General features: G+C 52.2%; 7 protein-coding genes across 7 annotated transcripts; 3 read left to right on the forward strand and 4 right to left on the reverse strand.

The window, feature by feature from the left end:
* Positions 1 to 6,107: 6,107 nt before the first annotated feature.
* On the reverse strand, positions 6,108 to 6,341 carry PHACADRAFT_197086 (uncharacterized protein; the record flags this gene model as incomplete). Its single annotated transcript, XM_007397280.1, has 2 exons — positions 6,108 to 6,169; positions 6,224 to 6,341. 2 exons carry the CDS (start codon positions 6,339 to 6,341, stop codon positions 6,108 to 6,110), a joined length of 180 nt encoding a protein of 59 aa, XP_007397342.1.
* Positions 6,342 to 8,868: 2,527 nt separating this feature from the next.
* Positions 8,869 to 9,294, reverse strand: PHACADRAFT_53412 (uncharacterized protein; the record flags this gene model as incomplete). Its single annotated transcript, XM_007396504.1, has 2 exons — positions 8,869 to 9,075; positions 9,142 to 9,294. Coding segments are annotated over 2 exons (360 nt in total), but the record flags the coding sequence as incomplete, so codon positions are not given.
* A 1,116-nt stretch (positions 9,295 to 10,410) lies between these two features.
* Positions 10,411 to 13,602, reverse strand: PHACADRAFT_146820 (uncharacterized protein). The gene is made up of 12 exons (XM_007397281.1): positions 13,360 to 13,602; positions 13,200 to 13,300; positions 12,815 to 13,138; positions 12,557 to 12,762; positions 12,365 to 12,503; positions 12,230 to 12,310; positions 12,056 to 12,180; positions 11,944 to 12,008; positions 11,416 to 11,601; positions 11,285 to 11,354; positions 10,965 to 11,232; positions 10,411 to 10,907 (listed from the first exon to the last, which is right to left on the reverse strand). The coding sequence occupies exons 1-12, from the start codon at positions 13,469 to 13,471 to the stop codon at positions 10,734 to 10,736; spliced, it is 1,851 nt and encodes a 616-aa protein (XP_007397343.1). The 5' UTR covers positions 13,472 to 13,602; the 3' UTR covers positions 10,411 to 10,733.
* A 375-nt stretch (positions 13,603 to 13,977) lies between these two features.
* On the forward strand, positions 13,978 to 17,161 carry PHACADRAFT_258654 (uncharacterized protein). Its single transcript, XM_007397282.1, has 12 exons — positions 13,978 to 14,003; positions 14,077 to 14,182; positions 14,241 to 14,338; positions 14,388 to 14,462; positions 14,514 to 14,599; positions 14,668 to 14,831; positions 14,882 to 15,218; positions 15,275 to 15,473; positions 15,525 to 15,913; positions 15,969 to 16,107; positions 16,162 to 16,802; positions 16,866 to 17,161. The coding sequence occupies exons 1-12, from the start codon at positions 13,991 to 13,993 to the stop codon at positions 17,031 to 17,033; spliced, it is 2,415 nt and encodes an 804-aa protein (XP_007397344.1). The 5' UTR covers positions 13,978 to 13,990; the 3' UTR covers positions 17,034 to 17,161.
* Positions 17,162 to 17,958: 797 nt separating this feature from the next.
* PHACADRAFT_258655 (uncharacterized protein) lies at positions 17,959 to 20,064 on the forward strand. Its single transcript, XM_007397283.1, has 6 exons — positions 17,959 to 18,088; positions 18,141 to 18,559; positions 18,613 to 18,713; positions 18,768 to 19,002; positions 19,057 to 19,501; positions 19,552 to 20,064. The coding sequence occupies exons 2-6, from the start codon at positions 18,416 to 18,418 to the stop codon at positions 19,914 to 19,916; spliced, it is 1,290 nt and encodes a 429-aa protein (XP_007397345.1). The 5' UTR covers positions 17,959 to 18,088; positions 18,141 to 18,415; the 3' UTR covers positions 19,917 to 20,064.
* Positions 20,065 to 20,613: 549 nt separating this feature from the next.
* Positions 20,614 to 22,399, forward strand: PHACADRAFT_68181 (uncharacterized protein; the record flags this gene model as incomplete). Its single annotated transcript, XM_007397284.1, has 7 exons — positions 20,614 to 20,692; positions 20,747 to 21,102; positions 21,195 to 21,232; positions 21,290 to 21,652; positions 21,715 to 21,793; positions 21,841 to 22,108; positions 22,170 to 22,399. Coding segments are annotated over 7 exons (1,413 nt in total), but the record flags the coding sequence as incomplete, so codon positions are not given.
* A 162-nt stretch (positions 22,400 to 22,561) lies between these two features.
* On the reverse strand, positions 22,562 to 25,013 carry PHACADRAFT_175178 (uncharacterized protein). The gene is made up of 7 exons (XM_007397285.1): positions 24,872 to 25,013; positions 24,640 to 24,813; positions 24,430 to 24,610; positions 23,904 to 24,266; positions 23,769 to 23,847; positions 23,455 to 23,718; positions 22,562 to 23,402 (listed from the first exon to the last, which is right to left on the reverse strand). Exons 1-7 carry the CDS (start codon positions 24,948 to 24,950, stop codon positions 22,875 to 22,877), a joined length of 1,668 nt encoding a protein of 555 aa, XP_007397347.1. The 5' UTR covers positions 24,951 to 25,013; the 3' UTR covers positions 22,562 to 22,874.
* Between the last annotated feature and the right edge of the window lie 1,002 nt (positions 25,014 to 26,015).

The following is a 26,015-nucleotide window of genomic DNA, read 5'->3' on the forward strand; positions in this document are numbered from 1 at the left end:
GTCCGGTCCTCTGCAACGATATTTCTGACAATTCAGCAGCCTATTTCTCCTGAGCAGGAAAGCAAGAGAAAATGCTCCCATTACTCAGAGATAATCAGAGAACCTCCGTGCGCTGAAGTGGCCCTGTAGGCCCACGCCGGTATCATCTTATTCCCAGTACTGCGAGTAGGCTTCGAGTACATAGGAACAATAGGGACGAGTGTCAATACTAGAATCGTTACACGGACGCAAGTCTTTGAGCAGCAATCGCTGTTGCGCCTGGTTAGAGAAAAACAGTATTGCTAAGGTTAGATGCTTCAGCTATGCCCGCTGAACGATCTCAGTCGTATCGCGAACGCTCCTCGCTACCAGCCACTATCCTTGTGCACAAGGGCCTCTTGAACATCTCCGAGTCTCTTGCCTCCGTAAACGTCCAGTGCGAAATTTCTCTGCACTTAGACGATACTATCGTCAGGCAGAGCGCAGTCTTAAGGAGGTCCTCAAATAGATGGCCCTCTGGAGTCGATGTCGATGTACCGCCATGCAAAAGGATGTGAACGAGGACGGTGAGGAGATCGCCGGTAGTAATGCTGCAGTTCTATGAAGAGCATGGAGCTTGAGGACAAAGCTCGTGAGGATGCGTACAGAGATTCTTCACCGCCACACTGAGCCTTAGCCAGCTTTTAACAGTGTGCAATGCTGCATTCTCGAGATCGATATTGGATATACTCGCTCAAATGGCAGGCGCATTCATGCGCACAGAATGTCACGAAATATAACACATTAGTCTGACGCGCGCGTTATAAGACGTCACGCGTCACGTCTGACCTAACACGGAAGGCGCGGAGAGCGCCGACAACATAGATGGCACAGAAACTCCAACCCCCGGACCCTCTGCTAGCAGCAGGGCGAGGCGTCGGTCGTGGCGCACGAACGGACAGTCCGACGTACGAATTGATGCCCGAGAGCGCGTCGGAGGGCGTGAAAACGCGCGGGGATCCGCTGATGGCCGCCGGGCGGTGGCGCTGGGCGAAGTCACGTGAATCTGGTGTCTCGACGCTGTCGACGGGCCTCCATTTCCTGCCGAGACAGACAGCTCATTTGCCATCATCTCTTTGCTAGAATTCAGTGTCTCGACAGGCAATAAGTTGTGTCAAGGTTATCGAGATATCCGCTTTTTGCTGAGGCGTCCATCAGGCATCAATTCGCCTGTTTTTCCTTGGCAAATGACAGAAAATGCGAAAACATCCGGAAAATGCCTCTATTATTGGCTCAAAAATGTAATTTAAAATTATATGGTTTGAATGCATATGAATCTATAATTTTAGGGCTAAAAAAAGGCCAAAAGGCGAAGCTGTGTCCACAGCCAGGCACCTCAACATGATCTGGCGTCTAGATCCTTGGGAACGCTTCAAACATCTGAGAAGTGCCGGATTGACACAGATTAAAGGAAAGGATGATGACAACACCTTCATGTACACTACCATAGCTTATGCTATGTCTATCCTTTGGCTCAAATGTTTCTGACAAACGGCCAGCATTCATCTAGGCAGGCTATCAACTTCCAAATCTTGCATGACCCGCAGGCAAATGTAAAATGCCCACTGTGAAGTTTCTGCAATATTTACACCTCTTACGCCAACAGACAAGTTCCGCTTTAGTTTGGCACGCAGTGATTGGCCCAAAGCCTGTACGCTTTTGAGATATTATCACCTGCACCCATTGCTGATGGATAGCTCACGACAACCTTGAGAACAGCCATGCACAGGAGGGTTGTGGTGCAGTGACTGACGTGGCCTATATGTATCTAATGACATTTGACACCCAGATTTTTCATGATTCACACCTGCCTTCCTTTGTGCAAATATTTCTAGCATATTGCAGAAGATTCGTGGCCCAGTGCTTTGCTTGTCAATCTCCTCATTAGCAATATCTCAGTTATCCACATCTCGCGCAGATTGGGATGTAGCTGCTTGGCAGCATAGTTTTCATGCTGATCAAACACATGACCATTCCCCTAGTGCGTTGATGATGTATTGTGGTTATCCTATGTATTCGATTGATACTTGCACTAGGTATCTGAGGGCCAATGCCCTACGATCACATTAGCAGCACACAGTAGGCCTTAACCCCAAGAGTATATTAGCTGTCTGTTCTGAGACAAATGTGTCAGGCCTTTACATAAGTACGGCGACCATATCTGATTACAGCAGATCTATGGCCATTCTTTTCTCTCATGGCACTCACAGACTCTCCTCCCCTCATGACGATCAGTCCAAACTCCATTCAGCCAGAGACCGCTGTCATTAATATTATCAAGACTTTTGCAGAAGCTATACAGTTGGTCATAAGCTATGTCCTTATTATTGTAATATTTACATCCATGCTCATTCTTATCCTCATCACGTTCCTATGGTTCTCCACTTCTGTGACTTGCAGGCAGCACATATTTATATTGAATGTAGCCTCTATCTTAATAGGCATTGGAGTGGTGACCTTCGGTGACTACAGCATTTTAAGTGGGAGAACCTGCTCTTCAGTCACTCAAATTCTTGCATGCTTAAGCTTTTTGAGATCATTAGTCTCGCAGTCTAGATGAGTAATATTCCAGAGGTTCTTCCTTTGTGAGGTGGCCCAATGCTCAGGTGTGCTGATGGAAACAGTGAACATTGGCTGGCAGCAGTTTCTGTACATCAGAGCAACATGCTTACTGCAACTCTTTGACAATGCGTGAGTCTTCGTCTATCGCCTCCTGAGTCACATGGCTGATCCCACCCTGTATAGCTATCTATTGACAATTTTCATCTGGAAGTTGTACAGCACACACGTCTTCCAAGGATGGGATGGCCAACGAGTCACTTTTGGTGCCAGAGGTACGGCTCTGGATTTATTTCCCCACATGTGAATAACTACTGAAGCCTTAAATTATAGGCTCTCTGACATCACGACTCAGAACATTGTTTTGGATGGCAGTTGAAATTTTTTCCCTGGTAAGTTCAAGTCTCCAGCTTATACAGGTCGCAGGTTGCTAACAGGACGTTGAAGGTATTTTCAATATTGCGGTCATAAACGTCATCTTTGTGGACCCTCAATACATGGCTCATACGGGCAATCTTTTCATCACAAACTACTACCTGTCAATCATTGGTGCTGTCTTTGCAACTCGTAAGCAGTGTTAATCTTACACAGTCAATGCAGGTTAAAATATTAATTGACCTTGCATCCAGTCAGAGTATAAGCACGGTGGTGAAGAAGGACAAGTTTATTTCGTTAACTTGATAGCGTTTACTTTCCAATGATGATCTTATTGGCCTTGTGATTACCAAATGATAACCATTCTAGCCTGTGCCGGACAAAACACAAGCCCAAATCAGTCAGACATCAAGAGATCAGATTTGCAAGGTGCAACAATTCCATCAACAGTACTCGCCCAGATGGGGCAGCCGTAACAGTGACGATTGTCCCAGCTCTAGTGTAGAGTTTCCAGAGTAGAATTCATGGGTACCTCATCGCGCTTATATGACTGTAGAGTATCCTATGACATTTTAACTGTATATATTTGTCTTGTGCTAGTATATACCTTGAAGGCAATGCTAAAACTGGTCAGACCACTCTTAAGGTAAAGTATTTCTTCCCCACCCCACCCATGTAGTTGACCCTGACATTCTTACGCAGTTTGTGCCTTGCTCGACTCACTGACGTTCATGTTCGTGTTGCTCATTACACACAGTCTCTTCCTCACCACGCTGACAATTTAGCAACCAACAGCACAATGTCTTTTTTTGACCTATTACCGCTGTACATCACTGTAAGGCGCACGACTTAGCGCCCATTTACCATAGACACCTTCCTTTTTTGTAACTTGGTGCTCTCATCAATCAAAAACACGTCCTCCTTATGCTCGCTCATGTATTTGTTATTGGGTAGCATCCTGGCCTGATATAAGGTCGGGATGCCCCTTGGTTTCAGCCCCAGACTTTACTTTTACCCCACTATTGTAGCTACTCTTCGCAAATACAACACGGTCTGGCTCTTGCAGGGTTATCTCCAAGTCTACGACCTTACAGGTCTTACAATCATAAACCAGACCAAGCAGGACCTCATGCGCAATAGAGTGACAAGATGCAGGCTGCTATGGAATGACATGTTCAGAGAGGATTGTCTCGGGTTTATCCCACCAGCGGCAAGCGTGTCGCTGGTTCTAGTCAGTAAGAACCATAGTAGTGCATCCTCTTCTGCTCTGTTTGGCTTGCTGTGTGGCTCATATCAGGGTTGCGGCACATCGTGAGCATGCTGCTGACAATCAACAGACGCGGGTGATGAATGATACTGTTGCCATCGGACAGAGCGAAGCAGGCGCAGTAGGATGAGGAGATCTTCCATGATGCGCAGCTGTTCAAGTGCATCTTTTCCCTCTCATTTAATTTGTGCGCTGCCCCGACCCAAGCGATTGTTATGGGTCCGTGCTTGCACATGCAATCAGCGCAGGCTTCGCTTCTTGACAATGCGCTGCGCCTTGACGTGTGTTTTTTGCCATGATTCTCAAGCAAGACAGGCATATACTGATGTAGCTCCTCGTATTCAGTAGCAGACACTCCATGGCAGCGACCTCCTGAGACTGTATTAGTAGGTTCTTGAGTCTGCAGCGGGGTAGACTGGCTTGGGCTGTGAACCCCTTCAAGGTGCATCCGCCCTCCCCTTGTGCCTGTGTTGCGCTGACATCGAGCGTAGCCCATTGTAGCGAAGAGCGGTGACTCAGACATTCTCGAGTGCAGTGAGGCTAACCACGCTTTTGCCAAGTCTAGCCCACTGTACCACGTGTGTCATTTTATTCTTCAATCTGGTGCAGCTACTGATGAGTTGCCCAGTGGCAGCACAAAAGGCCATTAAACAGGCTGAGAACATCTTGACTGAGATCTTCCTCGGCAAGGGCCTCAAAAAGCTGCAGCTTAGTGGCTTCAGCACCGGGGTTGATCATTGGTAGTGCACTTTTGTCAACCCAAATCCTTACACTGGACATTTGCAAGTGCATTCCCTCATCTTTCCTACTGGTTCATAATCTGATATCGTCATCCAAGCTCAACGTGGCTCAGAAGGCCCGTTCTGCTGACAACGACCTCGCAGACAACCTCCAGGCAGTGGCGGCCGAAGCCATTGGAGGCGCGTACAGTGCGCGGCAATACCACTTCATGTTCTGTGTTGTTGATATCGTGAGCATGGTTCAGGAAAGCCGGTGGGCATGTGCTCAATGAACGAATTACAGAGATTCTTGAGTCTGACGCCACTTGTAGACTTTGCAAGCTAGAACCAGCACTGTGCAATTGCGGGCACAGCTTGGTAGTGGTCGAAGGCTGGCGACCATGGCGGCCATGTGCTCTTAATACCATCAATGTGCTCCCGAGACTGTCAATGGTCTTTTGTGTTTCCCTGTGGAGAGAGCCATGACCTTCAAGTTGTTGTGTCTGTGGAGCATCATCAAGATCGCACATGATGTGAACGACAGCTCAGACAGGGTGTTGTCATTGGTGGAAATGAACACCTCACTCTTGTATCTTGACCACAGCTCAGTGTAGTACTTGTGCTCAGAACAGATCGTCTACTAGTGTCAACCTGTCTGGATACAAGCGTAAAGCACTCAGTGGAGTATGCGGCAGAGTCCAGAATAAGCTCTCTTGGCTTGAATTTCGAGTCTAGTAGAAACCAATGTATATGACAAAACTACTCAGCATCACATGAGATAGAATGGGAACAGGCTTTGTTGTAGCGGCATAAGCTAACTTAGCTGGCTGCTAAGGAGCTGGTGACAAAGGGGGGCAAAATAAGACATGACAAAAAAAAGAAAGTCCATAAACAACAATAAGAAAGAGAGCTATCATCATCAGAAGCTTCTTCCAGCGTTCAGGGTTCAAGTTACCGTGACAGGGAGGCCGTTTTCACTGCTGTAGCCAATCTGTCTGAACAAGTACCATCAGTGGGATTGTGTCCGTCTGAGAATTTGCCCTCTCAATATCCAGCCAGGCCTGTAGTTTGTTTACAGCATGCTCAAACAAACCCTCATTGACATCTTTAGGCTCAGCACGACCTGCATTAGAGGGGTTTGTGGAGGCAGAGTCTGTTTCTAACAGCTGTTAAAGCTGCCAGTTTGGTACATCAGGCTGGCTCTTCTTGACAGATGTACTTGTACTCCAGACTAAGATGTGTCAATATTGTTGCATTGATGCATAGGAAAGCCTGAGCTGCTTACCAGTGGCAAAGACAATGCCAATAATGGATAGATAATAGTTTGTGATAAGAAGGTTGGCCACATGAAGAACATATTGGGGATCCACAAAGACATCAATTACAACTGCAATGTTGAACATGGCTTTATTTTCTTGTCAGAAACTGTTGACCTAGTATATTGAGAAAATTGTGCTTACGGGGGAAGACAAAGTTCCCAGTTGCTATCCAGAACAATGTCTTCAATCTGGAAGTCAGAGAGCCTTCCATACAAACATCAGCAAAACATGCATGCAGGTTTAGATGGAGTTATACCACCACCACCAAAACTGACCTGCCAATCATCTTGTCTCCAAAAAATGTGCCCACTGTGCAACTTCCAGATAAAGATAGTTGATAGATAACTATATAGATATGAGATAAGACCAGCAGGTTATATTAGAGATGCTCACGCATTGTCAAAGATTTGCAAAAGAAAATCTGCCTTGGTGAAAGGAATGTTTCGAAAGTTAACATCTTCCGCAGCTGTCAGTGCAGTTGAGCTCTGCTCTGCCTCGAGAAACCAAATCTTCCAGAAGGCTATCAAGCAGCCCAATTGGACACATTTAATAATTACAGGGAATGCAAAGATAGCAGCCAACTTCAGCGATGGAGTTCGGTGAGGCAGAAACACCACTGTGAGCCAAAAAGCCAGTACCAGCTCAACTACTCATGGAGCTAGCTGGAACACGACAGAAAAGGTGGCATTTGCTGTCCTATTGACCTGAATGGTCGGATTCAGGATTGCAAAAAGCTGCGGGGCTATAAGCTTTTCGTCTGCCACTTGAAGAGCAAGAAGCACTGCTCACGTTACTGTAGGTAGACCATATTGCCACCTCAATGCCTATCAATATGGAAGCCACATTCAGAATGAAGATTGGCTGCCGACGTGTCATAGAAGTGGAGAACCAGAAGAGTGTGATAAGAATGGAAATGAGCATAGACACGAATATTGTGGCAATGAAGACGAAATTTATGCCTGGTCGTATGGCCTCTGCAAATGCCTCAATAATGATAGCAACCTCCAGCGAGGCGGAATTTTGGTCGCTCACTGCCGGGAAAGGGGAGCTCATAGCTGACATCGGGGAAAGACTGGGCTCGAGGCCTCACTGAACCATGGGTGGATGCAATTGCTTCAATTATATAAGATTTAGATACATCACTAAATCAAGGAACTGAGAGAAGTGGTGAGCCGAGGCCTGTGCTGCCAGTGCAAACCTATTGCTGCTGCAACTGAACAGTTCTTAGGTACCCAGGATCAAAGGCCAACTGAGTGAACAAAATCAAACACCAGGAAAGCAGCGACTTACTAAGAGAAGTTTCAGGTGTGTGATCAACAAGAGTGGCACAGCAGCCAGTTTGGCTGCATCCCGGACCTCATCTATATGAGCTTGGACAATCATTGCGCTCTATTACCGAAAACGTCGACAAGTAAAGCACCGGGACATGAACCTTCTGCGCAAAGACAGAGACATTTGTATGGGGGAAGACACGCAAGTAGTATGCAAACTTCAAGCTGCATCAAGAAATCATCAGAAAAGGCTCCATTGCCTATTGAGCCCCAATCCTTTGCTGGTAGCTTCTGTTGGCAATTTAGTGGAATGGAGTTGACAGGAGTTGGTGTTGTTCTTGTATGGCCGTAAAGCTCAACTCATGGCCTTGAAAAAGTGGGAATATAATCTATCAGATTTTGCCTGTGCAATCTATCATCGATGGTGTGGCTGCAATTTGAAAGTGTGCAAGGTTCCATACTGGGAGTCATAGTATTGCAATACGGTGGGAGCCAGTACCACGATCCATGCCAAGAAACAACTCACAATTCCTAAATGTGGAAGTCTGACAAGCTCCAGGGGACATGCGGTGGCTCGTATCACTCAGCTGAAAGATGCTTTGGTGATGAATGCCATACAGCTGCCATAATGGGTCTCAGGCTGTCGTGATGTGCAAGAGGTACCATAGGGAAGGGCCTACAAAGCAACTGTGTGCATGCTAGAATGCAATTGCCAGATGACGAAACCCATAGTTGTTACAGCCACTCGACATTGGCCCTGCAGTGTTCCAAATTTCAATGTTCGTATAGTGTCACACTTATGGCTGTCACCACTCAAGTTGAGAATAGATCTGACCTTGTAGGGCGTACATCCTGTGAGGCGCTGAGTGGGTTAACAGTAGTGGCGTGAGTCATTCCCTCTCCTGACACTTTTTCCTGGTAAGAACCAAGCGGCGCGCGAGATTGCATCGGGCACACCGCCCTGCACGAGCGTTAAGCTGTACATGCCCAGGACCCCAAGAGGAGAGTGCGATAAGATTATGATGATAGAAAAGATAAGATTACAGTGTACGAGGCATCTTGCGCTGCGGCTCTTATACCACTGTCGACGCTGCATGGTCTCGTTTCGTCAATGCAGCTTCGTGCTCCTCTATGATATCACTATCTGGAATTCCGTTCTCCTCCTGCCACTTATGAGTAGTGGCCTGATTGACATCCATGAATCCCTCTTCCGCTCTCGAGACGTGCATGTCGACAAGCATTTGAGGCGGTATCGTAGGTAAGGCATCCCCTTGTGAATGTTCAACTGAAAGGTGGTACAGCATGTTGTCCTTCCAAATTGTTACCGGCTGCCCACTGGGAAGAGATGGGCAGATGACGCAGTGAATGGGCACATTGGTACATGGGCTAGTCTTGGTAACATTTTTCGCCGAGGTATAGTTCATCTTCTGATAGTGGTACAAGCAATTTGATATGATATTGTAGCCTTGTCCGCGACCTGCTTTTTGCCGAAGTTGCGTGAAGCAGGTCCTGTCGCGCCCACAGAACCCACATGGCTCGAGACCGATCTAAAAGGTACACGACCAGGAATTAGACATTATTCCGGCGGGCAACGCTCTACTAAGTTTACTTACGGCCGTCTTCAACGATACGTCTTCTATACTTCTTCGTGCCCACAAGATATGCTGGTCGACATGACCGCGCATTCTATAGATTTGTACCTTCCTCTGGCATAAATAACAGGATTTGCTTGTCCTAGAACTTCTCCACGGTAAGATGCGCAGGTAAATTCGTGACCGCGAAACATGTATTTCCTGTGTGCCATTGAGTATGAGGTGAGTTTATACTGTCAATTTGGGTCTGGTGTTGATATATACCTTGTGCATCCTTGTAGGGCAGGCCGGGCGAGCGAATTCTTGGAAGATACTCTATGTTGACAAGGATATCCTCGCTATCCGGGCAGAGTGCATCCCAGGCGCGTGCGAGAACCTCTGTGAGCTGCGACGAACCTAGGATCCATGTACTCGACCACTTCTCCTCAATTGGCGGTGCAAGTGTTGCGCCCTTGGATGCTGCCTCCTGAAACGTCGCAACCGAAGGTCTTAAAGGGTAGACAAGAAATCCAGGGATGGTAAGCGAATAATCTCGGTGCGAAGATTGTTGAACGGCCGTCATTGACTCGTGACCCTCGTCCAGTTGGGATATCTGCAGGAATTTCCGTGTCCATTCCCACTGTAGGTCCTTCGGCTCCAATTCGGACTGACATTCTGGCGTTTCATAGCTATCGAGAGACTGTGAGTGGTAGCAACGATCAGCAGCAGCGTGGATCGAGCATTGAGGGAGCATCTCCAAATTTGTGCCACTACCATTGTATTGCTTTTTGAGTCCTCAAGCTCGTCGTACCGAATGGAGGAGAGCCAGTCGGTCTTGTCTTCGTTCTTCTCGAAGTCAATAATCTCTACAACTGCCAAGCATACTTGCTGTCCAGAGCAAACAAGAGCTGCTGCGAGATCTGCGCACTTCACTAGGTCATCCGACAAAAGATCACAAGAGTCAAGGTTTTGTTCCCCCCGAAGATCCTCGAGCGTGACGCCGCGCACCCGCAGGGTTCATAAGCTGACCATTTTTGACCTCTGTGAAGTAAGATAGGAAGTGATGCATTGATGATGGAATCTTTTAGATATTCGCGCCCGTCAACAATGAGCGAATGGGTTCGGGGTTCGCATGGCTGTGCCGGCTGGTACGATGGTGGCGGTGGAGGGCATGGTGTCAGTGCAGGGGTGTCTTCATGGCAGTGAGTGGACATTCCTGGCTGATGCCCTGGAGGCAAGACGGCTGCAGTAGGGGGGTGATCGTCGAGTTCTAGAGTTGCAACGTACATCTTCCCACATGCATTCAACGGCCTTGACTGCACTAGTGTTAGTGTACGGGCTTCGCCACAGGAGACCGCTTTGATCAGAAAGAAGCACGAGAGTTCACTAGTGACACAACAACCTCATGTCCGAGGCTTACTAAGAGCATCAAGAGTGGCAAACATTGCGCAAGTGAGACTCAGAACACAACTCATTCGCCAATCTCGTGCATGCGTCCTTCATAGGCTACGATGTCCGTGACGTGGATGTCAGGCCGCGGCTCTTCATGTCTGTGGCTCCCACGCGCGAATAATTCGCAAGAAGATTGACACGTAAAGCACGGAAGGATAGCACAGCCGGAACAGATTCCTGCATCACAGCTTCGCTTTCGCCTTCGATCCTTCACTCTCCACCAGCTTCTCTAGGTGCCTGAACTTGTAATACTCCTCCAGCGATTCCGGATTCGCGACCGTCCCACTGGGCTTCAAATTCGACCCGGAGACGATCTGCTTGACCGCGACCTCTATCTTCTTGTTGTTCACCGTATACTGTACCGCATGGTCATCAGCTCTCTTTCTCTCTCACACCAAGACCTACACACTCACAGGAATATCGCGAATCTCAAATATGTACGAGGGCACGTGCCGCGGACTGAGGTCCTTGCGAATCGTGTCGCGTATGCGCCTCTTGAGATCCTCGCTGAACCGCCTCCCGGGGCGCATCTTCACGAACAGCAGCACGCGCTCGTCCTTGTCCTCCGGCCGCCGCTGTCCGATGCACAGTGTATCCTCAAGCTCGTCCCGGAAGACATCCAGCACGGAGTAGATCTCGGCCGAGCCGAAGCGGACGCCGCTCGGGTTGAGGACGCCGTCACTGAGTCAAGGAGATGTTAAAGAGATAAAAGTGGGGATAAGCAGTTGCGCACCTGCGGCCCAAGATGAGGAAGCCCTGAGTCTTCGGGTTCTTGACGATGAAGTCACCATGGTGCCAGACCCCTGCCACCGCGCAAAACATCGACACCTTGGCATTTCCCAGAGTCGACTGTGCAGCACGCACCAGGGTATCGGTTGAAGTATGCATTCCGATACTTCTCGTCATTCTTGTCCGCCCAGAAATGGACGGGCATCGACGGGTGCGGGCGCGTGCAGACAAGTTCGCCAGGCAAGGCGATATCCTCGATGTTCTTCCCGTCAGGGTCGTAGATCTCGACGGCCATGCCGAGGGACTTGGATTGTATTTCTGCTCCGGGCAGAACGATAAGTCACACAAGAATAAGAGACTTCTGTGGCACTTGCCTCCGGCGTAACTCGGCAGGCAGGGCGCGGCAGTTACAACTAGCTATTGCGTCAGACTTCGAGTTCTGATCGCTGTAACAGCACACTCACATCCGGTACAGATGTCGGTCCCGCCAGAGACCGAACAGAGGTGAACGTCCCCAAACGCGGCCTGTGTCCACTCAAATATGGGCGGGGTCAGTGGGGAGCCGGTAGTCATGACTACACGCAGGGACTCGAAGGGGGCAAGCTTGACTTTTTTCATAGCAGGTCAGTCTGGCAAGTGATAGGCAGCGGAAAACGGACATACGAGGTTCGATACCGGTGGCTTGCAACTCCATAAGGAAACGAGGCGAGGTGCCCCAGATGGTCGCGCTGCAGAACGTCAGCTGCCTAAGTGTGCAGGTAGAGGAAGCGCGCACCCATGATCACTGATGAACTTTAAGAAAGCTTGTGCACTGGGATGGAAAGGCGAGCCGTCGTATGCAATGAGACGCGTTCCGTGTCCCAGTGCGATTAGCATGGCGTTCCACATCATCCAGCCGGGCTGCAAACCCCTCAGAAGCCGAATTAAAGAAGCTGAGACAGTGACTGACAGTGGTATATTGGAAGTAGCATTCGTCCAGAGCCATGTTATAGGCGAAAGCTCCTTCCTTGAGTCCGTTAAGCAGCAGACCCTGCACATATGGAAGTTATGAGCGAGTTGTCGCACCATGGAGGGGAAAGCATACTCCGGAGCAGTGTACAATACACTTCGGGACGCCCGTTGTACCTGAAGAGTATAGAACGAAGACCGGATGGTCGAATGGGAGTTGCTCGAAGGTTAGAGGGCGAGCGTCACTGGCGGCCAGGAAGGAGGAAAGGGTTCGGCTGCACATATACGTCACAATATACATCATATGCGATAGCAGTCTGTTTCTCACCAGTTGGGAATGCCTGTGGGTATCTGCGGCTCTGCACCAGTCTTTGTGCTTGGAAGTAAGACAACGCCTTGGAGCCCGCGAGACTGCAAGTCACGGACAACCTCTATGACCCTGGGCATAAGATCGATCGTCTTGCCAGCGTAAACCACCTCCGTCTCGGCGAACACAAACTTGGGTTGTATTTGACGGTATCTGTCAAGAATACCCTGGAACGCTGTGAGCTGTAAGAGCTCGAGATACCAAGGTATGCAGACGCACCTGGACACCCATATCCGTAGCCGTGCTGGAGAATATTGCACCGATGCTCACTGCAGCGAGCGCGATGACGATCGCGTCAATGGAGTTTGTAATGATGGCAGCAACTCGATCGCCCTTCTGGAGCCCGTTCATCCTCAGAGCGGAGGCAAGGTGACGGACCATCTCCCTGAGCTCTCTGAACGTGTACTGTCTGACATAGCCAGTTTCTCGGGCAGAAGTGACGGCAATGCTGTCGCCGTTGAAACGGAGGATGTTTTCGGCATAGTTGAGACGTGCACCAGGAAACCAGGTCCGCACCTCAGGCATACGTCCCTCGGTTACGATCTGCAAGGATATTGATTATAACGTCAATCATGAGGAACGCTGACTGGGGTCCGATACGGACCTGTTCAGGGGGTACCGAGTAGATAATGTTCAGATACTGCCACAAGTCCTGCCAGAACATGTAGTCTGTGATAGAGTACTTGTGCAGCTCATGGTAGTCCTCTAGGTGTGCAGGACGCGTTGGGGGGTAATCTCCGAACGCGTACGAAAGACCCGCTTACTGAGGTGCAACCTATGCTTTCTGTTGATCCATTGCCTGAAGGCTTCCACACGACAGCTCTTGGGATCTTTGTGTCTCCAGATGAGGCGCGACGATGCGAACTGCGAGTCCATGGCGTATAAGGCGAGTGTTGGGAAACAAGGTTAAGGAAGGGCCAACAACCAGAGCCCCTTTAAAAAAGGATTATAAACGAGGACGCGCAGAGTGGTAATCCGTACACGAGGGAACCACAGCTGTACTTTTCGGAATTCGGAAGAGAATCGGGTGCGGGTCTCCGATAGGATAATTATTCGTATTGCCATGGAATATTTCGTTGAAGGCCATCTTCCCGCCTAGAGGCACTAAAGCCTTAGCTTTGAGAGGGTCGAGACGAGCCGGACACTAAGCCTGTGCTGCGTCGCAGAAATGTCCACACCGGATAGCTAGCTCCTCGACGCTGCAGGCATACGGCGTCTGTTCCTGCCGGATTAGGGTGAGGAGTTGATGAACTGATGGCTCAGCTCCGTGACGCCCGACGTGCTGGACGAGCACTCCAGTTCAAGCCCTGTGCAACGCCGCACCGACTCTTTCGACATTTCTTGCTTACGACCACAAGACACTCGTTTGAACAGAATACCTCCCGACTACTTGCAATGACCGAACAACGTATGTTCTTCTTCCTGTGCAAAACAAGGAACATACGACGAGACACAGCTGCTCATGCACGTCACGTTGGCAGAACCAAATGGACACACCGTCTTGAACGGAGACGCGACACACATTCGAACTGACTCTGCTGCAAGCTTCAAGCGAGTTCAGATAATCAACGACGAGAAGCAATTCACGTCAGTGCCGGCATTTCCCTACTACTGCGCTTCATGCATGCTCAACGTGTCCGTTTAGTCCGGACCTCGCCAAACAGATTGAGCACTGGAGCCTTCATAATGCGGGTTTTGACTACGACATTGTCGCCGTCTTCGGTTCCCAGTCAACGGGGAAAAGTGCGTACGCGTCCCAAAACGTGCCTGACCGCTCTAACATCCTGCGCAGGTACTCTACTCAACCGGCTATTTGGGACCGACTTCGACGTCATGGACGAGACGCGGCGGCAACAGACTACCAAAGGTCAGATCTAGCGTTCCTCGTGAAGCGACATGCGACCTGACTGTGAACCAGGCATATGGATGTGCCGAGGCAAGGGCATGAATGTTATGGTGATGGATGTTGAGGGCACAGACGGACGGGAACGCGGAGAAGACCAAGTGCGCGGTTTGAAAGCCCTTCCCAGCTTAGCTCTGACCATTGATCATCTCTTCTCCTCGTCCGACAGGACTTCGAACGGAAATCTGCACTGTTCTCGCTCGCTTCTTCAGAAGTCCTCATTATCAACCTATGGGAGCACCAAGTTGGTCTATACCAGGGTGCAAACATGGGATTGCTCAAGACCGTGTTCGAAGTCAATCTTGCGTTGTTTGGGAAAAAGACCGCTGATGGGTGCGTCTCCTGCTGTCCAAGTTGGTGATGGGTCTTACTCTTCACTACAGGCGCAATCAGCGCACATTGCTTCTCTTCGTCATTCGCGACCACATTGGTACAACGCCGCTCGACAACCTGCAAACAACACTGACCGCCGACATGCAGAAGATTTGGGATTCCTTGTCAAAACCACCAGAGCTCCAGGACCGTCAGCTTTCAGACTACTTCGACATGTCCTTCTCTGCTCTTCCGCACAAGGTTCTGGCCGCCGAGAAGTTCGAGTCCGATGTCCAGGAGCTCAGGAAACGCTTCGTAGACAAGAGCAGGGAGGACTACGTTTTCAAACCAGCTTACCACAAGCGTATTCCTGCGGACGGTGTCGCTTTCTATATGGAAGGCATCTGGGTACGTTGCATATATCATGGTCTCCAAAGTGTGATGCTCATAAAGCTGTGATACAGGAACAAGTCCAGACAAACAAGGACCTCGACCTCCCCACCCAGCAAGAGCTTTTGGCTCAGTTCCGTTGCGACGAGATCTCAGCTGTTGCGCTTTCCGAATTCAACGAGCAGGCGAAGCCACAACGGAGACCCGTGGAGTCTGGAAAGGTGGTAGAAGGTCTTGGTGCTATGATGCGTAGCTGGCGCTCAACTGCACTGGGTATGTAACCTTCTCATATGCTACTGCCCAGTTCTTGATGAATGACCATAGAACGCTACGACCGAGATGCCTCACGATATCACCCTGGGGTCTACAAGCGCAAGCGTGCCGATCTCGTGGGGGTGCTCGACTCGACGCTGTCACCGCTGTTCCTAGGCCAGCTCAAGAACATGCACAAGGCGTGTCTCGTGCAGTTCAAGCAGGAGATGCACGAAGGCATGCGTGGGGAGAACTACAACTTTGCGGAGATCGTCGGTGCTGCGCGTGAGCGCTGCGAGAAGACGTTCGACGAGGGCGCGCGCGAGGCGGTGCCTGTCGAGGGCGAGGACGTGGTGCATTGGACTTACGACGACGAGTTCACACTGCTCCGCGAAGAGATGAGCAGCATTGCGGATCAGTGCAGGAAGGACGAGACGAAGAAGATGGTCAATGTCATCGAGGTGTGTTGCTGTCTTTTCAACCAAGACGTAGTGATCACTCAGAGCTGCTTTGCAGAGGAACTTCAAGAAGCAGATTTCAGAGCCAGTTGACTTGCATCTCACTCAGCCGACGCCCAACATGTGGGACAAAGTTCTGGTTACATTCCGAGATACCCTTGGCAAGGCAGAGTCCGCATATCTCGTGAAGGCTAAGAGTATGTCGCATTTGTAACAATGGGGTGTTAACGCTCACTGACGACACGTCACAGGCTTCAATTGCACAGACGCCGAGAACACCACCGCGCTCGCCACCCTCCGCAAGCGCGCATGGATGGCCCTCCGCGCAAAGATCGATGAGCAGACTGCGGACCAGAGTTTCCTCGCCAAGCTGCGCACGTTCTTCGAGGAGCGCTTCCGGTACGACGAGAAGGGCGTCCCGCGAGTGTGGACGCCGAGCGACGACATCGACGGCGCGTTCCAGAAGGCGAGGGACGAGACCCTCGAGCTCATCCCGCTCTACTCCAAGATTGCCCCCGTCGAGAAGTCGCTCGCGTATACCCTACCCTCCGAGCCGTCCGACTCCTTGGCATCGTCTGAAGAGGACTTCGATTTCCCGACGACGCTCACCATTTTCACTGAGACCAAGGCGCTTGACCTCACATCCCGGTTCCGCAAAGACGCCGATGCGTTCTACGTCGAGGCCAAGCGGAGTACCGTATCGAGCGTCGCGCAGATCCCCTACTGGATGTACGGCATGCTTGTCGTCCTTGGTTGGAATGAGGCGATGGTCGTGCTCTTCAACCCACTCTACTTTGCATTCCTGTTGGTGGTTGCCGCCACTGCGTATGTCATGCTCCACCTCGGACTTATGGGCCCTGCCCTGCAAGTCGCGCGTACGATGGCTAGGGAGGTGCGTGACGGTAGCTCCGTCCGATGCTGCAGTATACTGACTCATGTACCTGATACTTCACAGGCCCAGAAACAAGCCGAGAACCGCCTGCGGGAGCACTTCGCGCAACCGATCTCGACGCAGCCTATACCCGTGCGCAACCACACGCGGACCATCGACGATGAGGATCACGACATGCAGCGCGAACAACAGCGGTACCGGGCCAACTCGCGAGACTTTGCTACACTTTGAAGTCCCCGGAGGCGCTGTGATATACGGACGGCTTGCACAAGGTCTGAGATCTGGTGGCGTCATTTGCACTCTCGTTATTTTCTTTTAGCTTTCTTGATGTTATTTAATATGTACCTTTCTGGCCCCGCCTCGTCCGATCTTAGTGCCTTGGGCCGACTACGTAGACGCATGCTTGGCACCAAGAAGTCGTGATGACCAGCGTGCGGTCATTCAGCAAGTCGATATGCATGGTATGTGCTTGTACGTTATGGCTCATTGTTCATCTGCAGTGCTTCATTTCCGGCTCTATGTCCCTTCCAGCGGAGAATCGCCCGCGCGGGTCCTATGGCATGCGCATGGGTGCCCTGCGCCCGCGTCCGCCGCCATGGTCTCGTACAAGGGAGGCTCGGCCAGGCTTATAAACATCGGCCGGGACCCTGAGCACGGAGCACTTGGGAGCACTGCATGAGGAGTAACATCTGAGCGGCTTTCGAGGGCGCCGGGCTGATGCAGGCGTCAGTGGTCGTGCTGTGCTTTGTTCACAACGTCTTGAGGCACACTTTTCCAGGCAGGAAAGATTATCGTGCCTCCTTTCGGGGAGTGCTATGTTTGCCCGAAGCTTCTTGTCGTAGTGGCTATGTCGCTGTGGTGCCGTTGTGAGTAAACACCATAGTCCCTCTGGGCCGATGTTGACTTGTATGTGATCGACGACTCTGGCTCCCAGAGTCACGGGTTCTTGCAATGCTTTGCTGTCCGCTCAATTCGAATTCGTCGGATGTGTGTTTTGTCAACCGGGACTCCGCCGAATGTCCGTCGGAGCGGTGGGAGGAGTGAGTCTGCTGCGCTTCGAATTCCTTGCGTTTTTTTGTCGCTTGTGATGTGCTTCTCTATTCAACAGCCTAAACTGTTCGGGCTCGGAAGACCGGCGGACAAGATGTCCAGAGCCAAAACGCCATGTTGCCGAGGATTCTTGGTATGCGTGTCTGTTTAATACGCGCGCTTGCCGCAATAGAACGACGCGATGGCGATTGCAGGGACCTAGGTTGGTCACTATGCACCGCGCAATTGACGCTCGGGTACGCTGCGCCTGACACTGTACGAAGCGTCCTCGCTCACTCTGCCCTTCAGCACCTCCAGTTTATGGTACCTGGCGGTACCGGTTCAACGTAGCGGCTACCCCCAGCGGAGCCTCGGCTGTGATGAACGTGCATGTTTTGCCTAGCAGGAGTATCGAAAACTCTCGCTTTGTGTGCCATGCATCTTGGTCCCCTCGCCTCGTATAAAAGCACCTGCTGAATTCTGGACGAGGAGCAGCGGCACCGACGCCTCTAATCTTCTCTTCCTCTTCTCTCCAAAACTTGTTCAGCAGCTAGACCTAAATCCCTTTAATCCACTCTTACAATATGTCTCACGTCGCCGAACTCAAGAACCTCTACCTCACCAAGGAGAACAACGAGCTCGTTCTCAAGCAAGGTGCCAACCCGCATGCCACCGAGCACGCCAACAAGCACGTTCTCATCATTGGCGGTGGTGTCACCGGTCTTACCGTGAGTACATCTGCGATTCGCGCCGCCTGGGCTGGTTGCTAACGATATCACAGAATGCTTGGGCTCTCCTCGACCAGGGCTACTCGGTTACGGTCATCTCTGATAAGTGGGCGTCCCTCGAGGACCGCATCACCTCTCAGATCGCCGGTGCTCTGTGAGTGGATTCGTTTCAGCAATGAAATCGCGTAGCACTGATAGTTTGTAACAGCTGGGAGTGGCCCCCTGCTGTCTGCGGCAGGCACACCGACCTCATCTCCCTCAAGCTTTCCAAAGTATGGTGCATGACCGCCTACCGTGTCTTCCAGAAGCTACAGGAAGTCCTCCCTGCCGATGGCGAAACCGGTCACGGTATTCGCATGCGCACCGCCAACTTCTTCTTCGACAAGCCCATCGAGGAAAACCAGGAAGAGTACGAGAAGATGGTCGAGATTGAAAATGCCAAGGTATTATCAAGAAATTCATCATTGGACGCTACACATATTGAATTTATTGTGCAGATCCCCGGCTTCGAGCGCGACTCGCTCCTGGTCACCAAGCACGCTGTCAGCCAGGAGGCCGGTGTCGTCGATGCCTATAAGCACACCACGCCCGTCGTCGACACTGACGCCTACATGCTTTGGCTCCGCTCCGTTGTTGACGCCAAGGGCGGCAAGTTCGTCACGCACCACATCTCGGGCGACCTCCTCGAGCAGGAAGACGCACTTCTCCAGGTCTTCGGTGCCCAGTACATCGTCGATGCCACAGGCCTCGGTGCCTTCGAGGCTGCCGGTGACAGGACTGTCTACCCCCTCCGTGGTGCACTCATCCGCCTCGTTAACGACGGCACCAAGTTCCCGAAAGTAAACGAGGCGCTCGTTGTTGCGCACGACTACGCCAAGCGTGACGATGACGGCGGCATCGTCTTCATCGTTCCTCGCAACGACAAGACCCTCATCCTCGGCGGTAGGCGTTTTGTCGCGGCAAATAATATTCATATCTGACGATGTCCACAGGTATCGCCCAGGCAAACGAGGGCAACCTCGATCTGACCCTCGAAAGCCCCGAGATGAAGCGCATGCGCGACAGGTGCAACAAGTTCGTGCCGGGCCTCGAGAAGGCCGAGCTGGACCCGCACTCGCCGATCGTGCAGGGTCTGCGCCCCGTGCGTGGTGAGAACGTCCGGGTCGAGCGTGAGCTGCGCAAGAAGGCCGACGGCTCGCTGAGCAAGATCGTGCACTCGTATGGCCAAGGCGGCTCTGGCTTCACACTCTCCTTCGGCTGCGCTGGCGACGTCCTCAATCTGATTGAGGAAGCCGAGCACAACACCCCGCCCACTCCCCTCAAGGCTGACCGCAGGACCATGGTTGTCCGTCACTGAACAGCTAGGCGTGGACCGCATTTAAAGTAGGATGATCACAGATCGTAGAGACAATTTTAATCCCTTGATTCGTGTAAAACACTTAGTATCTACGAACCTGCTAGTAAACTCTGTTAGCTGCTGCTTGTAATTGATAGCCTATTGCGAAGACTCCTGCGCACATAGTGGCGGAATTCCTATCTGAATATTTGGATGCGATTAAACTTTACTCCTCATGTTTGATAGAACGTAAAGCCTCATCTTCAAGTTGTCTGTCGTGCTAATGCCTGGAAGTCGCCATCTGATCACGACCGTCATGGTAGTAGAGTCAAAGGATGATGCGGGCGGCGTTATACAGGTCTATAATATTCACAAGCATGCCGATTTGCATTGTACTGAGGCGCTTCGACTATCTGCACTAAGCTAAATGTTCCGAAAATGTATCGCAGTGAAGTACTGTGCTAGATGGACTGCAACGCTGCCGACGTTTCTAAAGCAGGAAATGGGCGCGTCAGAGTTCGCGGCGTTGACTGGGCGTCCTTCGTCCAAGCTGTGAAGGTTAGACGCGCCAACGATCGCGCCTTGTTCACACAGAGATCATTGTCTCATTGCCGCTTGGCTTCTGTCGCGGGAGGTTGCGTGCGAAACTTAGTTTTGGGCGGGCTCCCATGCGCCGTCACGGTCTCGCAACCAGAGTTGCTCCTTAGGCACGACAATCATGTGGCCATTTGTAACCAGGTATCCTGAACTTCTGCCCTCCAGAGTACAGCAGGAATACGACTACATTGTAGTCGGTGGTAAGTCGCCACGCCACTACAGCTTGCTTCAGCAAAACGCTGATCCCGCTGCAGGTGGCACTGCGGGCTGTGTCCTGGCGCGGCGTCTTGCCGAAGAGCGCAACTCAAGTGTCCTGCTCATCGAGCGTGGCGATACCAGGGATAATTGGCTCGACAAGTCGCCGCTGTTCTCAACGCACCAGTTCTCTGACAAGAAGCACAGCGTCGTGCTGCAGAGCCGGTTACGCGGCGACGCGACAACTGATATCGTCACGGGCAGGGGACTCGGTGGGACGTCTAGGATCAATGGCATGCATTATACTCGAGGTGTGCCTGGAGATTACAACGCCTGGGCAGAGAGTGGACGCCAAGGGTGGAGCTATGAGGAACTCAAGCCATATTTCGAGAGAGCTGAAGGACATTGGAGTCCCGTCACACACACCCACTATGGAAACAGTGGTAGGCTGGCTAGCTGCTTCGCTTTTCCGCTCCTGACTTGTAGTCAGGGCCATTGCAGGTCCAGGCTCCGCCTCCAAATTTCAAATTTGAGGCATCTCGAGAGTAAGTTCACCACTGCAGCAACAGCTTTGGTTCATCCAGGCCGATATTTCCCTGCAGGATTGCTCACGCAGCCGAGAAACTTGGCTTCGCCATCTGCAACGACGTGAACGACGCACGTCTGCCAACATCAGGATGTTTCCTCTTGCACCTGACAACCGCACAGGACGGCTACCGCAGTAGCACCTTCCGAGCCTATCTCCCCAAACACTTTGTCCTCGCCCATCGTGATAATCTGCACATCTGTACGAAGACGATTGCATGCAAGGTCGAGGTCGAGCAGTCAGCCACCGGTACACTTAGAGCGACTGGCGTCGTCCTGCAGGAGGCAAAGCCTGGGTCGTCCACGCGATTCGTGGCCGCCAGAAAGGAGGTCGTGCTGTGCTGTGGTGCAATCACAACGCCGCAGCTGCTGATGCTCAGGTCACCGTCTCACCTGCACCGAGGTCTGACTGAGGTGTACTAACGTGCTCTTACTCGAACAGTGGCATTGGCCCAGCAAACCATTTGCAACAAGTCGGCGTCCCGGTGGTACACGAGCTCGATGGTGTCGGCTCCAACCTTGTGAGTCTCTATCGTGCTTCTCTGCGCTTGTGCTAAGGATTGTGCAGCAAGACCACATGGGTACGCCGCTCTATTACTATGCGCCGATCTGGGACACTTGGATCGCGCCCTTCTTGAGGCCATGGTGGCTCCTATGGCAGCTCCTCCGTTTCCTCATCCTCGGTGACGGTTGGCTGCGCGACCACTATATGGAGTCGAGCGTGTACACCCGTGCCGACTACCTCGACGAGGACATGAGACAGAAGGTACTTGACGAGCAGCAGCGAGACGCAACGCGGCCAGATAATGTGCCTGATATTGAGATCATGACGGTGCGTGTCTCGAGAGCTTGCGTCTCCGGTGTAATTTCACTCATCGAACACTACCCAGGGCGCAGTCTGCGACTTCACCTACCCCGACTACGACAAGTCCAAGGGAGGCTACACCATGCTCGCCACTGCCCTCCGCCCACACTCCCGAGGGACCGTGCGGCTGCGCTCCTCAGATTCGCTCGACCCGCCTCTTATAGACCTTGACTTCCTGAGCGCGCCCGCCGATCGTAAGACATTGCGCACGGCAGTGCGGCTCTGCATGCGAATCGCAGGCACAATGCGCGCAGGCGGGTACGCCACGAAACCGCTGCGTGCACCGCGCAGTGCGGGGGAGGGGGACATAGACGAATATATCGATGCGGCTGGTATGAGCTTCCTGCACTACAGCAGCACGTGTCGCATGGCGCCGCGCGACGATTCCGAGCCGGGGGTCGTGGATGACGAACTGCGGGTGCATGGGGTAGCGAACCTGAGGGTCTGCGATGCGAGTGTCTTTCCACAGATTCCGGCGGCGCACCTCCAAGCACCTGTCATTGTTGTTGCAGAGAAGTGCGCTGAGATGGTGAAGAAGGCTGCGAGGGAGAATGAGAAGTAGATATGCGATCCAACTTTGGTATACTCGTGCAGCGTGCTTCATCATAGGATATGTGCAGTTTTGACAGCACAAGGAGCACCACAATATTAATCTAGTGAAAGCAGGATCTAAGACTGCACATACGCGGTAAATAATCTAGGGATCACCGGGACTCCGCAGGCAAACCAGCTCGTTCCTATGCCTTCCACGTTGCTTTGGTCATGTCCGCACATTTCTCCGTCACAGCAACAACTGGCGCCTGCAAGTGCGCCGCAGGTATCTGCGGGAACACGCTCGCGTCTGCGATTCTCAAGTTCGTGAACCCGTGCACCCGGAGTTCGTCATCCACGACGCCTGGCTCGGGATCGTCGCGTGGCGCCATGCGACATGTGCTACTGTAGTGCAAGAAGCTCTGGCTGTGGCCATCGACGAACGCGTCAAGCGCGTCGTCGTCGAGACTCCGTGGCGCCTTGAAGTATCCCACAGGGTACCCACCGTTCTCCATCTCGCGCACAATGCGCATGCACAGCCGGATTCCCGCCCGCAGATTCGTGCGGTCGCGCACGTCAGCGAGGTAGTTCAGATTGACGACGGGCTGTTCGAGCGGATCCGAGGAGCGCAGGCGGAGGGTGCCTCGCGAGAACGGCCGCAGCGGCGCAGCGAGCATTGTGAACCCGCCCCGCGTGCGGTCGAACTCTGGGAATCGCCAGTCGCAGACCGAGCTCTGAGGTCTTCATCAGCTTGCTTCGACTTGTGTGGATCAAAGAAGAACATACAGTCATGATCTCGATATCCGGGATGTTCTCCGGCAGTGATGCATCCTTGTCTTTCTCGCCGAGCGGCTTCTGCCCCGAGTCCGCATCAAGCCAGCGCTCGCAGGTGAGGATGCATACTTCGACAAGTGATGTGAGGAACCAGCCGTCACCGAAGATGAAGTACCGCAGGAGCTGGTAGAGGAGGTACCATGGTGGCCGGACGAGCACATAGAGGGAATGTTCGAGCGAACACTGTAGATCAATGCCCGCGCCCATGTGGTCTTGCTGTAGTTGAAAGTCAGTAGCGATGCCGAAGGGAGAGCGAAAAGGCGTACCAGATTGGAGCCAACACCCTCAAGGTTGTGCACGACCGGAATGCCCATGTCACGCAAGTGCTTCTCGGGGCCAATGCCGCTAGATGCGTGAAGAGTTCAGTATATTATGAAGGGCTTGGCAGGATCTTGTCGTACCTGAGCATCAACACCTGGGGCGTCCGCAGCGCACCCGAGCACAGGATGACCTCTCTCCGAGTCTTGACAAACACACTCGCCGTGCCGGGCGTCATACTCTGTACAACCACGCCCGTAGCCCTCAGGTTCCCGTCTGCCAGTTGTTCCGTCTCAATCTTGCGCGCGACAGTGTTCACGCACAGGTGCAGATTCTGATCATGCGCAAGCACAAACTCCATCGGGAGGAATGCCCGGAACGTGCTGTGCCGGTTGCCCGACAAGTCGATAGTGTGATGAATCAGAAAGCACCCCGAGGTCGGCAGCTTCGGGTCGCTGACATCCTTGCCATAGGCGAAGCCTGCTTTCTGCGAGCCCTGGATGATGCTGGGAGCGCGTATACGGAGTTATTTACGGCAATTATAGATATATGCACAAAATTACGCACTGTTCGTTGAGACCGAACTTGAAGGTGTACGGCGGAGACTGGATCTTCCATAGACCTGCTGCGTTGTGAACACTTTACATCTTTGGAGACATGGCAAGTAACATACCTTCAGTCCCATAATGCCCCTTCGTCACCGGATTGTACAAGCACTCTGCCCTCTCGAAGTACGGCAACAGCTCCTGGTAACTCCATCCCTTGCGCCCAGCTTGTGCCCACGCGTTATACTCGCCAGGCGCGCCGCGACTGTATTGCATCGCATTGATCCTCGAGGTCCGCCGAGGCCCTTGCCGGTGATGATGCTTGTCTTCTGACCCAGCATGTCCGCCTCGAGAACCATGCTGTGTTTACGATCGGACCAGTGGTGTGTCGACGGTAGTGGGAAGCGGTCGAGCCAGATGTCGCGTGCGTCGCCGCGCTCGATGACGAGCACGCTACAGCTGCTGTCTTCGGCGAGCCGGCGAGCCAGGACGCATCCTCCCGTCCCACCTGGGTCGTGCGAACTGTGAGTGCGGGCAGAAGGCGTGGCTTCGTGACGTGTGCATACCTCCGACAATGATATAGTCATATTCTGCGTTCAGTTGCTGAGGCGTTTTCGTAGGATACGAAGTTGAGAAGGGCCACATTGTTGAGAAGTCGTAGTTGAGATCCTCAGGTGCACAAATTTAAAAAGCGTCGTGGGAACAGCTACCATCGCGACTGGCGCAGTCTCGCGCCCGCGTAGTGCCATCACGATTGACGTCGGCGCACACGGTTAAAGGGTTGAGGATGCGAACTGCAGCGAGGCGTGAGAGGGCCGATGGCGATGCATTTGCCACGAAATGCAATGGTCAACAAGGGGTAAGTCCGACGTTGGGATGAGTCTGGTTGAGTGCAACGTTCAACGTCCCTGAGACGTCCAGCGCCTGTCCATGATGCAACGCGAATCAGATTAGAGTTCGGCGACGGCGACGCGACGCGTCCAAACTAGTTCTGCGTAGATCGGGCAAGTGACAGTTGAGATGTTGAAGCTTTGAAGTGCAATTGTTTCTCAGAGCGATATCTAGCGCGAAACGAGAGCTCGAAGAGAATGCAAGTTCTTGTCCCCGCGCTACAAGGCTGGTAAAGCCCTCACTGACCTCGCCCTCGACTGTGCATGTTTCGCCGCGGCAGATTCTTTTTTTTTTTTTTCCGCTTGTTTATAAAGGCCCGTAGAACTACTGCTACATGAGGGCCTGTGCTACAGCCACAACAGGGTCCGTGCCGGTTCACCTGGTTGACCTAAGGTCTGGGGGCGCAGAGGAATTCGCAGGACCGCGCCAGACGGCCCTGGCCTCGCACGAGCACCGAGCCGGTCGATGGACTCTACCTCACCAAACATTAGACCTACCTCTAATGGTTCCCCTCACCCACGCCCTACATAACCGAAACACAAATTATCATCATGGTGACCCCCATTAAGTATGGTCACCGGTTGTCGGACGGTTATGCTCCAGCCGCCCTGTGACGATTTGCCCAACTTATCTGTGCTCTTCGTCAACCTGATTGCCCCATTCATCCTCGTCTGCGGGCGGATCTTCAGCGTCGGAAAACGCCTCGAAAGCTTGTCCTACAGGTTTGTACGTGCCCCTGTATCCAAACTCTCGCGCCAGTGCCTCTTCCTCAACCACTGGGAGGCTCTCATTGTGGTTGAAAAGTATTCGGTATTGAGA

Source organism: Phanerochaete carnosa (assembly GCF_000300595.1).
Source record: "Phanerochaete carnosa HHB-10118-sp unplaced genomic scaffold PHACAscaffold_6, whole genome shotgun sequence".
NCBI classification, from domain to species: Eukaryota; Fungi; Basidiomycota; class Agaricomycetes; order Polyporales; family Phanerochaetaceae; genus Phanerochaete; species Phanerochaete carnosa.

Bases quoted from the DNA above. Each gene is read 5' to 3' on its own strand.
- PHACADRAFT_258654 (XM_007397282.1), top strand. The intron at 14,339-14,387 runs GTGCGTACGCGT...CATCCTGCGCAG, and splicing joins TTCCCAGTCAACGGGGAAAA to GTACTCTACTCAACCGGCTA. The intron at 14,600-14,667 runs GTGCGCGGTTTG...CTCGTCCGACAG, and splicing joins GGGAACGCGGAGAAGACCAA to GACTTCGAACGGAAATCTGC.
- PHACADRAFT_258655 (XM_007397283.1), top strand. From the start codon at position 18,416: ATGTCTCACGTCGCCGAACTCAAGAACCTCTACCTCACCAAGGAGAAC. The intron at 18,714-18,767 runs GTGAGTGGATTC...AGTTTGTAACAG, and splicing joins TCTCAGATCGCCGGTGCTCT to CTGGGAGTGGCCCCCTGCTG. The intron at 19,502-19,551 runs GTAGGCGTTTTG...CGATGTCCACAG, and splicing joins CAAGACCCTCATCCTCGGCG to GTATCGCCCAGGCAAACGAG.
- PHACADRAFT_175178 (XM_007397285.1), bottom strand. From the start codon at position 24,950: ATGTGGCCCTTCTCAACTTCGTATCCTACGAAAACGCCTCAGCAACTG. The intron at 24,611-24,639 runs GTCAGAAGACAA...ATCACCGGCAAG, and splicing joins TCTCGAGGCGGACATGCTGG to GGCCTCGGCGGACCTCGAGG. The intron at 23,403-23,454 runs GTATGTTCTTCT...TGAAGACCTCAG, and splicing joins CGGATATCGAGATCATGACT to AGCTCGGTCTGCGACTGGCG.
- PHACADRAFT_146820 (XM_007397281.1), bottom strand. From the start codon at position 13,471: ATGGACTCGCAGTTCGCATCGTCGCGCCTCATCTGGAGACACAAAGAT. The intron at 12,763-12,814 runs GTGCGTCTGCAT...ACAGCGTTCCAG, and splicing joins CTACGGATATGGGTGTCCAG to GGTATTCTTGACAGATACCG. The intron at 12,181-12,229 runs GTCAGTCACTGT...AGGGGTTTGCAG, and splicing joins GCTACTTCCAATATACCACT to CCCGGCTGGATGATGTGGAA.